This window comes from Myripristis murdjan, chromosome 5 (genome assembly GCF_902150065.1).
Source record: "Myripristis murdjan chromosome 5, fMyrMur1.1, whole genome shotgun sequence".
Taxonomy (NCBI): domain Eukaryota; kingdom Metazoa; phylum Chordata; class Actinopteri; order Holocentriformes; family Holocentridae; genus Myripristis; species Myripristis murdjan.
The window spans coordinates 23,548,989-23,563,633 of NC_043984.1; the positions used below are offsets into that span (position 1 = coordinate 23,548,989).

Genomic DNA, 14,645 nt, shown 5'->3' on the forward strand with positions numbered 1-14,645 from the left:
TGTATGTACTGATAGTGATAGTTGTTGGGTAATTTCTATGTTTTTTCAAGAAGGTCAAATGTCATGAGTGAGCTGTGCCTGAAAAGTTGCCCCAGGCTGGTTACGCCTCCTTGTTTCCATGCAGGGAAGTTGATTGGTTCTTTATTGATTTTAAACATAGCATTATGCCAGATTGGGGTGAGAGCAGAGAGAGATGGTTTGAGCTTAAGTATTTCTTTGCACCAGGCAGTGAGAATGGTGTTATATTTGAAGCAGCTATGGGTTTTGACTATTTTGTCCATGAATGCAATACGCTGAATGGAGAAATCCTCCTAATCCAATTGAAGTGGGAGTCAAAACCAAAGTGGTTTAAGGATATGAACAGAAAAGGCCAGCCTCTCCTTTCCAAAGCCTTTTCAGTGTTTAAGCAATGTCAGGGTGCTCAATCACTGTATCGGTTTTTGTTTCATATAAATTAATTATGTGAATAATCTTTGCATATTTTCTGAGGAATGCATCCCTTTGATGAAACCAGTCTGATCTGGGTGCAATCAACTATTTAACTACTGGCTCAATCTCTAAACTGACCACTCTAACCGAAAAAGCTCACAGTGACCCTTAAGGACAGTCTTACCCCATTCAGTAACTCCTTTTCTGCAGTTCATCCAGAGCTGATTCCTCTCTACAAGGTCTCCCTTGGTTAGATCTTCCCACCTCAATGTAATAACTCATTAAAATAAAATATCCCACATGCTTGCTCCATATTGTTTTGTCATGTAAATACTTTCATCATCTGCTTGTGGTGAAGAATAAAGGGGGGAAAAAATAAAATGAAATAGAAAAGAAAATAAGAGTAAAATAAGTCATAATCGAAATAATAAAACCATAATCGCATTTAAACATATCAATATTGTCAGCTTCTCTCAGATCCACTGGAAGGCTGTTCCAACTGCTTAGGGCGTAATGGCTGAAAGCAGCATTACGAGATGTTTTTCTTGTGCTTTGTGGCACGGCTAAAACAGAAAGACCTGAGGATCTGAGGGGCCTTCCTTCATAAACCAAACACATTTCTGAAACGTAGTCTGGTGTAGTAGTGTCTTATAAACTAATAACAGAGTTTCGGTAAAAGCGCTTTGTGTTTGTTCTGCTGGTGGTTACCAGATGTAATGCTCATTATTTAGATGCATTTAATTCCTTTAAGAAATATGAGAAGACTTTCAGAGCACTGATATTTTCATTTTATCAATGGTCAGCTTGATAGTCAAAACTGATCACATGACGGCAATAGGTATGGCAGGGATAATACCTCAGCACCTCCCAGTGCTGGATGAATTTCAAGTTCAACTTGAGTGTGTAGCAACACCAATATACACTCTGTGTCTTGACAGCCTGCTCACTGATGTGTGTTCAAGGTTTAGTATTTCTGTACTCTGTAGCAGGATGCAAGGCTACACACAGACAAGTGTTTGCATTGCTCTTGGCTGGCATGGCAATGTGTTAGCACATCTGAGAATTTTGTTTGGACTTATACAGACTATGCAATATAGTGTTGTAGTTTATATGAAGCTTTTTAATGTAGTCTTTGTAATCTATATATAAGGTGAGATATTGTATTGTGAGTGATACTACTGAGCGACGTACAATGATTTCCTAACTTGATCTTCAAAAGCTTGAAAAGCTCCCACAGTTCCTCAGAATTTACTTGTATTTAATGCCTGACATGCTTGCCAACTCGCTTGACAAGGTGCAGTAGGTGAAAGTAGGTCATTATTATTATTATCATTATTATTTAGCTGCTCATTATTATTTAGCTCTTGTTTTTTATGCACTAGTTATATAGATTATTTTAATTATTTTAACTGCCTCACAATTCCATCTCTGTTGTAATCCGGAAGCCAAGCAACGACATTTCGTTGCAAAAAACTCACTGCTTTTTTTTTTTTTTTTTTTTTTTTTTTGTGCAATGATAATAAAGAAAGTCTAAAGTCTAAAATCTAAAGTCTAAAGTAACAACTGCCAGGGTGTGTGCCTTGAGCAGGATGCACAGAGTTAGATGTTGAAAGGTTTGTGTGCATGCGTGTTTGTGTTTGTTTATTGGTATGCATGCTGGAAAAAAGCCTATATTAGTCAAGCTTTATTTGTAACTTGCAGCCAACCGTGCAACCACCTTATAGCCACTGGTTATGTAAAATATGAAAAATACTGTCTTACGAACAGTGCTTTTTAAAATATCAGTCTACAACACAGAAAATTTGAATTTGTATGATGAAGGAAAGGAGTATCGAGTTGCATTTTTCAAGCAACACCTCTTTGATCTTTTATGTTGACATTCAAAATGTACCATTCAGGATTAAATTTGATATTTTCATTTATATGACTGCATGTAAAGAGTCTTTGAAAACAGAAACTCTCACAGATGGTGTCTCACAGACAGCATACAAAGATTAGATGTGAGCTGCATAGGCATAACACACTTTTTGGTTGTTGTTACATTAGACAGAGCTTTCAATGATAATGCAAACTCTGCCTTGCTTAAAGCATCAGGGAATGGGGATGCACATCACATCATTTGTCTGTGTAGCAGCTCATTAATGTATTCAGTGCATTCATGCACAAGAGGGCAAGATGCCAAACCACATCTCAAACATTGTTCAGTGTCCACACCCAGTTTTCACATAGTGGAGAGGGACAAAGACCAGACTAGTAGGGTTTTGTTTGTGAAGTTAAGTTGAGAACTTAAACCACCTCATAGACTCATATTTCTTGGATGGTTGTCTAGTCTACTGAAGCATCTTAATAAGGTAAACAAACAAAACTGATACACAGACACTGATATCTGGTCGGAGCACATACCTCATGCATTGCAAGGCCATTATGATCTGCAATCAAACAAAACCTACATTCTATCATGTAATCAATCTGTCAAGGTTCAAGCATAAGGACGCATTAAAACATTTCCTAGTAAAAATTAATTGCTGAAATTCCAGTTTGACAATATGCAAATCTAAAATGGGGAAATCAAAGCCAAAAGGCAGGAAAAACATGAGTGATGTGGGAGGGTGAAGGTGAAACTTACCTTAAGAGGCCTTGTTTCAGTTGAATAAGTATTTTGTTTACCATTCTAATGTTTACATTACTTTTCATCTAAGAATACTAATCAATAAATTAACCAGTTAAAATTTTCACATTTCGTTAATTAAAGTCTAATGCAATTGACTTTATAATGAAGAGGGAAAAAATCCAAGAATCAAAGCAGAGAAAATAGTACAAATAAAATAAATAAATAAACAGCTTAATTATTGCTTACTTTTAGTTTATTAGGTCAATAAACTAGAAAAAAAAATACAGGTAAATCGTTGCCACGAAGGTCTCCACAGATGATCATCTGAGTAAATTATGTTTTAAAGTAAAAAATAAATGAATGAATGAATAAATAAATGCATAAGGAAGATGGCTAGAAGAAGTATAACATGACTGTACAATTAGGCTGTGTCTTATCATTTAGTCACTGTCATGATACCAAAATAAGGAATTTGAAATTTGCTTTGCATCTTTTCTTCACCATTATTTGGATGCGTGTTGTCATATTCACATGCTTCCTAAGTGTCATGTCCCTGGACCACAGTGCATTTAATATACATCTTACACAATAACACCAGAATGCAACAATGTCTCACCCCTCCTGCAAGCACATGCGTGTGCACATTCACATCAAGAGTGACATTTCACTGATAAACATGTGCAAAAACCTGCACATTGTGATATTGCAATGTAACACAAACCTTGAGTTCATGATGAGGATGTATACTATGAGGATGTGCATACTGAGTTGCTCCAAATGAGGCTATTCCATGGTCTTGAAATTTATGACATTCCAGACCAATTAGGCTACTGCCATTTCAGACAGGCACAGGCAAAGCCCATACTGCGTGTGACCTATGTCTGACCTTTTGTCATGTTATATCATCGACTTCAAGCTTTAGGCTGTTGCATGTATTTTCTCTGGTTCCTCTAGTTATACTGAAGCCCCACGTCTCTTAATCCAGGTTTACTGGGCTTTTCCACAATGTGACTATTTAGCATGGCTGTGATGGCCTCACCCTGATGGCCACCTGTATTGTGTTTTGTGATTTATTCACACCATATCATTCAATTATGTACATAGATATGTGTACATATGTGTACATAGACTGATATCTGTTAACAGGTGTGAGAGAAAGTGTTTGTTTCAGTGTGCGTGTGTAGGTCTGCGTGTGTGTATATGTGTGTGTGTGTGTGTGTGTGTGTGTGTGTGTGTGTGTGTGTGTGTGTTATGGGGATACTGATCAGTCAATAATTTTGTCAGTGTTTTTGTTGTTGAGTAACATAGCCAGAATTATGAGGGAGGAAACCAGCATGCACATTTTCACCCAACAACCACTGGAGAGCAGACATGGAGCTTTTGAGTAAAGTTTCACACCATGGTAGAAATGAAAGGCATGCGCATGTGAAAAGTTGGAGAAGAATGAAAAAGAATGCAGGCCTCACCTATACCAAAGGTGCAGAGGCAAAAAAAAAAAAAAAAAAAAAAAAAAAACGGGGTTGGTGGTGCTGACTTTAACACAACTGGGTGTGGTAAAGTTTATGAAATAAGAATACTGCAAGGAAGTAATAAATCATGTTTTCCAATGAATGTTGTATTTAAATTAAACTTTTAAGCTGTGCATGTAATATGCCTAATGTATATCATTCTGTATCATCACTGATTCAGAAGCATTAAAAATGTTTAACTTGCATACTTTGTTGTAACAAAACTTTACACATTGAGATGTAGCTCTACTCAGGTGAATAACTGACTATGAAATTTAGTTCAATTATGATAAGGCCCTTACAGTGTATGACATTTTTCCATATTATGGTGACTATAATACTGTTGGTACACATGAAGTGACCTTGGCTGAGACTTGGTTAAACAAACTTGAATAGAAGTTGCTATACATGTTTTTGGATACATGAATGTGTATACATTTGGAAATGTGTGAAATGTGCTTCTATGATTATATAAAAAACACTGAATATTTTAATATAGCCCTTTCTCCAAAGTGACATTTTATTCACCTATATTCATGATCATGGATGAAAGAACCCCTTTATCTGATGCTAAATGAACAGTGTTTCAAGCTGATGCATTCTCCTTGATTGTCAAACATGTATTTTACAGCTTTGAAATAAAATCTCAAATGACCACATTCTGTTTCAACTTCTTCACCTACTCCCCTTGAGCCTGTCCCAGCAGAGGGTGTGTCACGGCTTATCTCCTGACAATCCCTCTCTACCTGTTTTACAGGATTGGCCACTCCTGCCATGCAGAGCCTGAGGAGGGTGGGCTGTGGTGGGAGGGAGTGTAGGCAGCAAAAGTGAGAGTGTAGTTGAGGTGGCTGAGTGTGGAGAAGGGCCCTCCCCCTGGCTCAGCACAGCCATAAAAGCAGGCAGGGTCAGCAGTCAGACATTCAGAGGGACTTGACTCTCCTTTTGAAGCCTGCTCATCCTCAGCCCTCCGCCGCTCACACACTCTCTTTTTGAGTTTTCAACTTTTGAAAACAACTTTTTTTTCTGCAAACATGAAGAAAACCGTTCACACCTTCTCCGCCACATCCACAGGCTCAATGCCACGACGCTCCACTTCTGTTAGTTTGAGCAATAGTAGGTACGGTAGTTATGGCAATGTTGGTGGTGGTGCCAGTTATGCCATTGGTGGCAGCGTCAGGCAGTCCGCAGCACCATCTGTGGCATTTGCTTCATTTGGTAGAGGTGGATATGACCCGATAACGCCTACTATCACAGCTGTCACTGTCAACTCAAGCCTGCTGGCCCCCCTGAACCTGGAGATTGACCCCACTATCCAGGCTGTCCGCACCCAGGAGAAGGAGCAGATCAAGACCCTCAACAACCGCTTCGCCTCCTTCATCGACAAGGTAGGTTCCTGTTAGACCTGTGTAGTTCTCTTCCATATGTTCAACTCAGGCCTCATCACATAGGTAGCCTACTGAAAAACTACATCCTTACTCCAGGCCACACACACACACCCTCTACAAACTGGAACAAGTGAATCTTCTTTATCTAACTGTTGCAAACTCCACAATAGTGCCATCACAGGTTTTAAAAGTGGTCATACTGTATTATATGGCTTTGCCGTTTAATATGTAAGTTAGTCTTGACTTACTTTTTCCTGATTGATTCCCGACTGAAGTAAAGTTATGCTATATTCCTTTAAACCACCACTACATGCAAACTGTAGTTCATTTTGCTGACAAAGTTTTCACCGACATGGCATAGCTATCTTTAACCTCAGGAATCTGAGGCTCAGTCTTGAAACGGGAAAAAGATAAGCATAATGAGAGAGCTGTGAATCTTATCTGTCTGGTGGTGCATCCATCAATGAGTTACAGCTTCTCGGATTAAGAAAGCTTATAAAAAAGCTGTTTCTGATTATGCTTGCATCCATCTGTAACCTTACAGTGATTGCCCCACCTAAAAGTTACCTATTGAAAAAGAATTACCTTGTCTGGGTCTGTATCGGTCTCTTTGCCAACTATCTAAACATGGGTGTGGACTCTATTGCTCGCCCATCCCATACCTAAGAAAGTGGCACGCAGTATAAGGATCTATCTGCAGTCCAAAGTCTGTCATCTGTATATTGCGCTTGTCACCTTGTTATTATAGGCAACACAAATGCTACGAACAGAGCAGTCAAACTACTTTCACTTGTTGTAGTCGTTGTAGTGCACCTGTATATGCACAAACCACACTCTGCATCTGTGCTTATGTTGCTTTGTTTTATGCACTCCACAGTCAAACCCTTACAAAACAAAGCACACATCCCTTGATACTGAGCTGCTTTGTCTTCAGTGGTTTATCTGCCACACCTAGTTTTTTTCTTTTTTTTATGGCCAGAATGGCAGTGTGGCCATCAGAGCTCAATAGTGTGTGTGGGATGAGTCATAACCAAATGAGAGATAGGTGAAATATTTAAAGGCACATACACCCTAAGCTGCTCTGCTACAGAGTCTGTATGGGTAGTAACAAGCAAATATATCACAATAAACTGTCTTTTGCTGTTTTCCTCCTCTTTCTTATGCTTACTAAAGTTAATGAGGAACTCGAATTTCTCCATATTTATTAGTATATCAACTGTTTAGACAGGGCACATACTCTAACATTGCCTTCCTGAGTTATAGTTCTTGTGAAAAGACGGTGGCATTTCAGGCGGCTATCGATTAGGGCATGCAGATAAAGGTGTGGTATTTTCCAGTGCACCTGCTACTAAACTTGATAAAGCAGCATGCCACAGAATGACACACCCTAAACTCCTTTGATTGGCATCCTTCCCTTTAAAAATGTTATGAGCATTTTAATCACCTTTGTGCTTCAAGGCAATGCAGGAGGAGCTCTGGGGAGTCAATGACAATTTGGGGGATTTTTCAAATCATAGAAGCAGCACCATCCAATTAATACATCATCGTTTATATTGTCCAGTAAACAAAATCTAGTAGGATTTAATTATTTAAAATAATATTTGACTATCATCCCTTGTTCTGTCTCTCTGCAGGTGCGCTTCCTGGAGCAGCAGAACAAGATGCTTGAGACCAAGTGGAGCCTTCTGCAGGATCAGACCACCACCCGGTCCAACATTGAGGGCATGTTTGAGGCCTACATTGCCAACCTGCGCAGACAGCTTGACGGGCTTGGCAATGAGAAGATCAAGCTGGAGGGAGAGCTGAGGAACATGCAGGGCCTGGTTGAGGACTTCAAGAGAAAGTAAGCACTGAGATGATATGGCCAATATTATGTCAATAATATATATCAACATGCCTAACACGCCTTGTTTTTCACTAGGTATGAGGACGAAATCAACAAGCGTGCATCTGTGGAGAACGAGTTTGTGCTGCTGAAGAAGGTGCGTGGCGAGAAAGCCTCTTCAGTTTTTCATAACAGGGTTTGATACTGTATGGTTAATTTCATCCCTTTTTTGTAAATAAATCTCTCCCCAGGATGTTGATGGTGCCTACATGAACAAGGTGGAGCTGGAAGCCAAGGTTGATGCTCTTCAGGATGAGATCAACTTCCTCAGGGCTGTCTATGAGGCTGTATGTACTATCCACATTGTTTAATTCAAATCATACATCTATTATGTACTACATAACACTGTATAACAACTTGTTTTAGCATTGCAGTACAAGCTTATGACCACCAAATCATAGTGTAGTCAGTTAAAAATGAGAAAACTGTTCTTTGCAACATCTATTGGATTTCTAGGAGCTGCGTGAGCTGCAGGGACAGATCAAGGACACCTCAGTCATTGTGGAGATGGACAACAGCCGCAACCTTGACATGGATGCTATTGTGGCTGAAGTGCGCGCTCAGTATGAGGACATTGCCAACCGCAGCAGAGCTGAGGCAGAGACTTGGTATAAGCAGAAGGTGAGTGAAAATCAAAGCGAAGATAATTCATGTCCCCATAATATAAATTGGAAGTGCTTCTCAGACTTTGTGGCTCTCATCCCTCACATAATGTGCTGTGTTTTTTCATGATAGTATGAGGAGATGCAGAGCTCAGCTGGACAGTATGGTGAGGACCTGCGCTCTACCAAGGCTGAGATTGCTGAACTGAACCGCATGATTGCCCGTCTTCAGAATGAGATCGAGGCTGTCAAGGGACAGGTACAGTGTATGCCTAGAACCTCTTATAGACAACATCCACCTAAGTGTTAGTAAAGAAATATTTAAGATGATGTGTAATTATTAAGCCATTTATGCCACTTACTCTCCACAGAGGGCTAACCTTGAGGCTCAGATCGCAGAGGCCGAGGAGCGTGGTGAGCTGGCAGTGAAGGACGCCAAGCTCCGCATCAGGGAGCTGGAGGAGGCTCTTCAGAGAGCCAAGCAGGACATGGCCCGCCAGGTGCGCGAGTACCAGGAGCTGATGAACGTGAAGCTGGCACTGGACATTGAGATTGCCACCTACAGAAAACTGCTGGAGGGAGAGGAGACCAGGTGGGGTAACATTGGATACTGAATGTTGTTTTTTTTTTGTTTTTCTGCAATACAAGCCCCTCACTAATACTAACTAATTAACTACTTTATTCTATCATTAGACTGTCCAGTGGTGGCGCTGCCGCAACCATCCATGTGCAGCAGTCCTCTGGAGGTGGTGGTAAGTACTGTGTTTTCATTAATTTCAACATTTAGGATCATTAATGGTCACTGTGGGCGATCGTAACTAATGAACTACACCAACAGCAAAGAAAAGACGAAGTTATCATTGTACTTTTACTCATACATGCAACTGACGTCTGTTTCTCTGTGCTCACAGGATTGTCCAGCGCTAGCTCCAGCGGCCAGTTTGGCTATGGTGGCGGCATGAGTGGAAGCGGAGGTGCCATTGTGACCAAGTCCTACTCTTCGACCTCAAGGCGCATGCTTTAAAAAGGAGAGCCTATTCCCATTCTGAAATGCTTTAATTTGATCTAAATCTGGACCCTTTCATGGTGCTATCAAATACTGATAAACATGTTCAATGTCAGGGCTGAATATCTAATGATCTGATGGCACAAAGAATTCTTGATATAATGTCAGAAAAAAAATGTTAGTAGATTTTGTTACACTGCCAACACTTTCAAGGATCATTAGGTGCTCTCCCATATTACACTGTTTAACAGTATTGAAGAGAAGAATCTGCTGGTAAATGTGGCCTTAAAACACTAAGTCAGTGAAGCACAAATTGTTCTTTCTGCACTGACATAGAGGGGATACAAGAAAACAAAACAAAACAAACAAACAAACATACAAACAAAACACAAAGGTCTTGAGAAAATGTTAAAACTAGCCATTGAAAACATTGCAAAACACTTTGCTCTATCATGTCAAGATATATTCTACATGTAACACACTGAATAAACTGTTCTGAAATCAGATTCACAAACCACTAGGGTTGATTTTATATTGCCCAATGGTTTATGTCTAATGGGAAGAATAAAATTCATCTTCTATTAAAGTGCCATATTGAGAGGGGCAAGTCTTTGGCCAAATTTGGTTCTTGAAGAAAAAAAAAAAGAATAAGAATAAGAAAAAAAAGAAACAGTTTCTATATCCAAAGCTTTATTTTATTCTTATTTTTTTTTATTAACTGCCGGGTGCTTACTGTTATCTGATTGGTTAACAACTTGTTCCTTCCAGTGTTCTGTCAAATGTTTTCCTGCTTAGTTTAGCTTTTTCTTGACATGAAACTACAAGTACACTGGAACCAGATTTATTTGTAAATGTCCTGTTAGCAAAATGTCTGATGGATGTTGTGTAAACAGACCACAAAAATTGAATAAAATAAATCTGAGAACTCAAGTTATTGTCTTACTGCTGTTTCATACTAAGGCAATTGAAATAATATTCTTAAAGACACAGTCTCACTACCTCAGGTTTAGGGACTGTTAGTAATATCAACATGACTAACCAGTTCAATAGTAAATAGTTGTACCGGTGCATATTATTACACTGTATGTCAAAGTGATAGAATGAGAAAAAATGAAGTGTACACAAGGCAAGGTTATTTGTTAAACCTGGGTTTGCAAATGCAAGTGGGAGAATAATGTTACCACAAGTGAAGGACTCTATAAATTCATCAGATCTTTTAAAGAACTATTTATAAAGCACATCATGTTTAAGTAATAATAATAATAGTAATAATAATAATAATGATAATAGAAATAGCTGTCAGTATATCAGCTGTATAATAAAGTATAATAAAGCTGTCAACGTTTTTTCTGACCTACAGTGCCCCTTTGTGGCTAAATTGTGTAGTACAAACTATATAAACTACGTAGTCAAAAGATACAGTATTATCTTGTTTAAACATGAACACTATGACTATATCCTTCTAGCCTTTTCTCCTTCCTCCTCCATCCTCTTACTTTTACATTAGAAATTCACTGATTGAAAGACACTTACCTCAGTCGACCATGTTGTTTCTTTGGCACTGAGAGAGCAGAAAATTAACTTCTAGCATTTCCACATTGACAGCATTTCACAGGAGGGCAGTGTTGTGCCATTTTTCCTCGAACAGCCTCACCTCATACTTAGTGTTGCAGCCTGCTGGAGCTGCATCCATCTCTGCCTTCACATTGCCATTGCAAGTTAATACCAAGATCATACTCCACAAAGCTTCTACTTCAAGGCTTTGCTCTCATTATGGTCCCATTCGATAAGAGCATAAGCAAACTGCACTTCACAGCACACTATTGGCCAAATTAATCCCATAAACAACAGCCCTGGTTGAAAGACCATCAGCTGCTGAGGGGATTCTCAGGTACGCTCAGTGTCCACAGTGGTTGTTGTTTTATGCACAGCAAACACAAAGGCTCTGAAACCTATGCCGTTATGGCTGGACCTGATTTTTGCTGTTAGCACATTATTTTATATCAGAATGGGCTGTGGATATGGTTGTTTCTGTACGGAGGAGCGCTTTTGACCAAAGCCCCAGCTGCTATGTGCTCATTAATAGATTGCTCAGACCTTGACAGGCAGCTCTCCATCAGCAATCGTCCACTAAAGCCAAGCAGAGATTGAGCTGCCTGGTCTGGATTTGGCAATCAGTGCTCCAGTGGGGTATGGGGGAGGAAATACTCCTGACTGGAGAGATAGGATAGTTTTATCCCTTCTCTGTGTTTGTGTGTGTGTGTGTGTGTGTGGGGGGGTATGTACATATCAATTTACTGATTTGACTAGTTGTATGTTGTATGTATGTACACAATACATACTGCATCTGTTTTTTTTTCCTAATGATTGTGTAATCCAAACACATTTTTTGGCCAGGGGCCTCATTATATTGCAATTCATCCTTGGATTTTTATGAAGCATTTGCATTGTATTTTCCAGTATATTCCACTTCACTGACTGTATTCAGGCAGCACTATATTGCTGCCTACATTGCAGTGTTACAGTTAAACACTGTCAGGGGGGAATGCTGATCATCGCACATTTAGTAGTCTAATCAAAGGAAAGAGATCCAAGAGGTGGTGGAGTGCCAGCTGGGCAAAATTCCTTGGTTGTAATGTGTTAATATCGTTGGTGTTCTCCTTTTGAATTGTAGAAACTGAAGTCATTCCTGGAGAAGCCTGGATGAAATGGTACTCAAGTAGATATTTTAATAAGGAAATCCAAAAAGCACAATGTTTACCTGGTTTGTGCCATTTGTCTTTAAACTGGATTTATTTAGCGATACCACTATGTTATTTTGCTCTTTTTCTATAAGGTGTGTGGCAAAGGCTGCAACCTAGACCAACATGCAGCATCACCGACAGTACCCAAAAACTTGCAAAGTAAGAATATATCAGTATGAATCCGTACTACTACATCTCTCTTTTGTTATCACTCTCGCTCCCCCTTGTCAAACTCTGTACACCTGCTTCCAGTTACAGGTGAAAAGCATAATTCAGAGTAAAAATTCAAAGGCTCTCAGAGTTATACAACTTGTGCAAGTTTAATGAGATTCTATGTTAAGTGAAAATGACTTTGTTGTGAATAAAAATAAAAGCTCATTTTAATGGCAGTAGAATATGCACTTGATTGTGTTCGATAAAACACAGCAAAGTTGCCAGTTAATGAAAAAAATTGTCTTATAAGTTATTCCTTTATGCGAAAAAGACATAAAACAACAACAACAATAATAAACAATTATGTAGACTGAACTTCAATTTCCATTGTGAATCTACTCAGGCTATATTACTGCGCTATTTTATTAGATAAAAGATACAAAGAAATACAGTTTTTCAGTGTTTTCGGTTTTCAGTTTCAGTTTAAGTGTCAAATACACAAGCCCTGTACCTGCTGCTGTAACAGAGAAACCCACTGAAGATAATTCAAAAGCACATCTTAGGTAGGCTTGAGATAAAGGACAGTCCCTCGATCAGACGAGTGTGTCACAGAGAATGGGTAAGAAGGACCGCTAACAGGAATTATGGGCCTTTCAAGGTTCAACAATAAGAAGCATCTTGGGCCAGTGGATTGGTCAGTCAGTGGAATAATTAGAGCACTGGCCTTGCTATGTCTCACCTTTTGTTTGCCTCTCTGCTGTGCCATTCATGTCTCTTATCGCCAAGCTGGGATTAATGCATTAAATATACAGTCACACTGGAAAAGAAAGTTGGGTCAGGAATTTATGAATGCTGTCCAGTGTGAAATCCTTGACATTTTCTGGTTAATGATACAGTTCTTTACAAGTCCTTTACTGGTTCTGTTTCCTTAATACCTTTGCACACATTTACAGTGCCTTACCTGAATAAACTGAAATTCTGCTAACTTTCCCAAACTAGATAGAATGAATGAAAAAATGACACCATTGGATTTTATTATTGTGTTTCTCACAATACCTATACCTATAACTCCAAATGTCCACATGCATCACACAACTGAACAGTGTGTTTGAGTAACTGACACACTGTATGGAGAGGAGAGTGGAGTATGTTGAGTGCAGGTAAAAACAAACAAACAAACAAACTGCTACCTTTTAGCTTAATTGACAGCAACATAGCCCAAAGAGGACAAAGTAGCCTTATTCACTAATAATGAATGAATTATTCCATATTTGTCATCAGTTTCATCAGTTAAGTCTAAGTGGTTGTCACTTCAATCAATGTAAATTTTGCATGGTGTATCATTCTTAAATTTGCATTAGTTAGGTAGAGTAAATGTTAATTATATTGTTCCCTAGCAACAGTAAGGTAATGTACACAAACAACGCATGTCAGGAAAGACTTGCAGCTGCTGTCCATAGAGCTCTGATCTGCAGCACTTAGTGCCAGCTAGACACCCTGATACAGACTCTGACAGTGACTCTTCTGGACCTGATATCAAAACAGCATACATCAGTTGCTGAATTATGCAGATGTATGACTATGCATCACATTTGTAACTGCTGACAATGTCAACCAGTCTGAAAACAACAGGTTTCATGAGTGTCATTTATCACATTTGCATATCAATTACTGAACAGCTGGCCTCATATACCACCTCCTGGAAAAAAAAAAAAAAATAGTCAGCAGCTGAGTCAACCAATCACAAATAGTTGGAAGATCAGAGGTCTGGTCATTTTTCCTTGAAAGTAAAAACCTGCAATTTGTCACATTTGAAAGTAAAATGATCATCGGGGAGCACAGAATGTTCTGAAAAATAGCATCAATTATTTGTTCTTCCATCAAAGAGTCCTTCTCAAATGTTAAATTGTCACTTTGGCACCCTCTTAAACTCAAAAAATATCATTCACTGTGTTTATCAGTGATTCCATTATGCAAACTATGACTAGGACTCCTATTTATTTTATTTTAGTCAGCCTTAGATCTGTATCACACTAATGCATCACAAAAAATTTGATAAATTTGCAGAATTTGTATGTACATTTTCCACATAGGAAGTATGCACACTGAGACTGGTTATGATACATTTTTGTTCTCTAGTGTTCCAATATCACAGTAAAAGATTATATATATATATATATATATATATGGCTTTACTTTCTGATAGAAAATGGATTTTCCAAGTTTGAAATGGCAAATGGACCGTGGGGACCTCCACTGGCTCATCTGTCCATGTGTGCATGCATGTGTTTGCGCGTGGTGCGTGCATGTGTGTGTGTGTGT

General features: G+C 39.0%; 1 protein-coding gene across 1 annotated transcript; it reads left to right on the forward strand.

The window, feature by feature from the left end:
- The first annotated feature begins 5,457 nt into the window (after window positions 1-5,457).
- Window positions 5,458-10,356, forward strand: LOC115359122 (keratin, type II cytoskeletal 8-like). Its single transcript, XM_030051463.1, has 9 exons — window positions 5,458-5,933; window positions 7,568-7,776; window positions 7,855-7,915; window positions 8,010-8,105; window positions 8,275-8,439; window positions 8,554-8,679; window positions 8,792-9,012; window positions 9,114-9,172; window positions 9,332-10,356. The coding sequence occupies exons 1-9, from the start codon at window positions 5,580-5,582 to the stop codon at window positions 9,442-9,444; spliced, it is 1,404 nt and encodes a 467-aa protein (XP_029907323.1). The 5' UTR covers window positions 5,458-5,579; the 3' UTR covers window positions 9,445-10,356.
- Window positions 10,357-14,645: the final 4,289 nt, after the last annotated feature.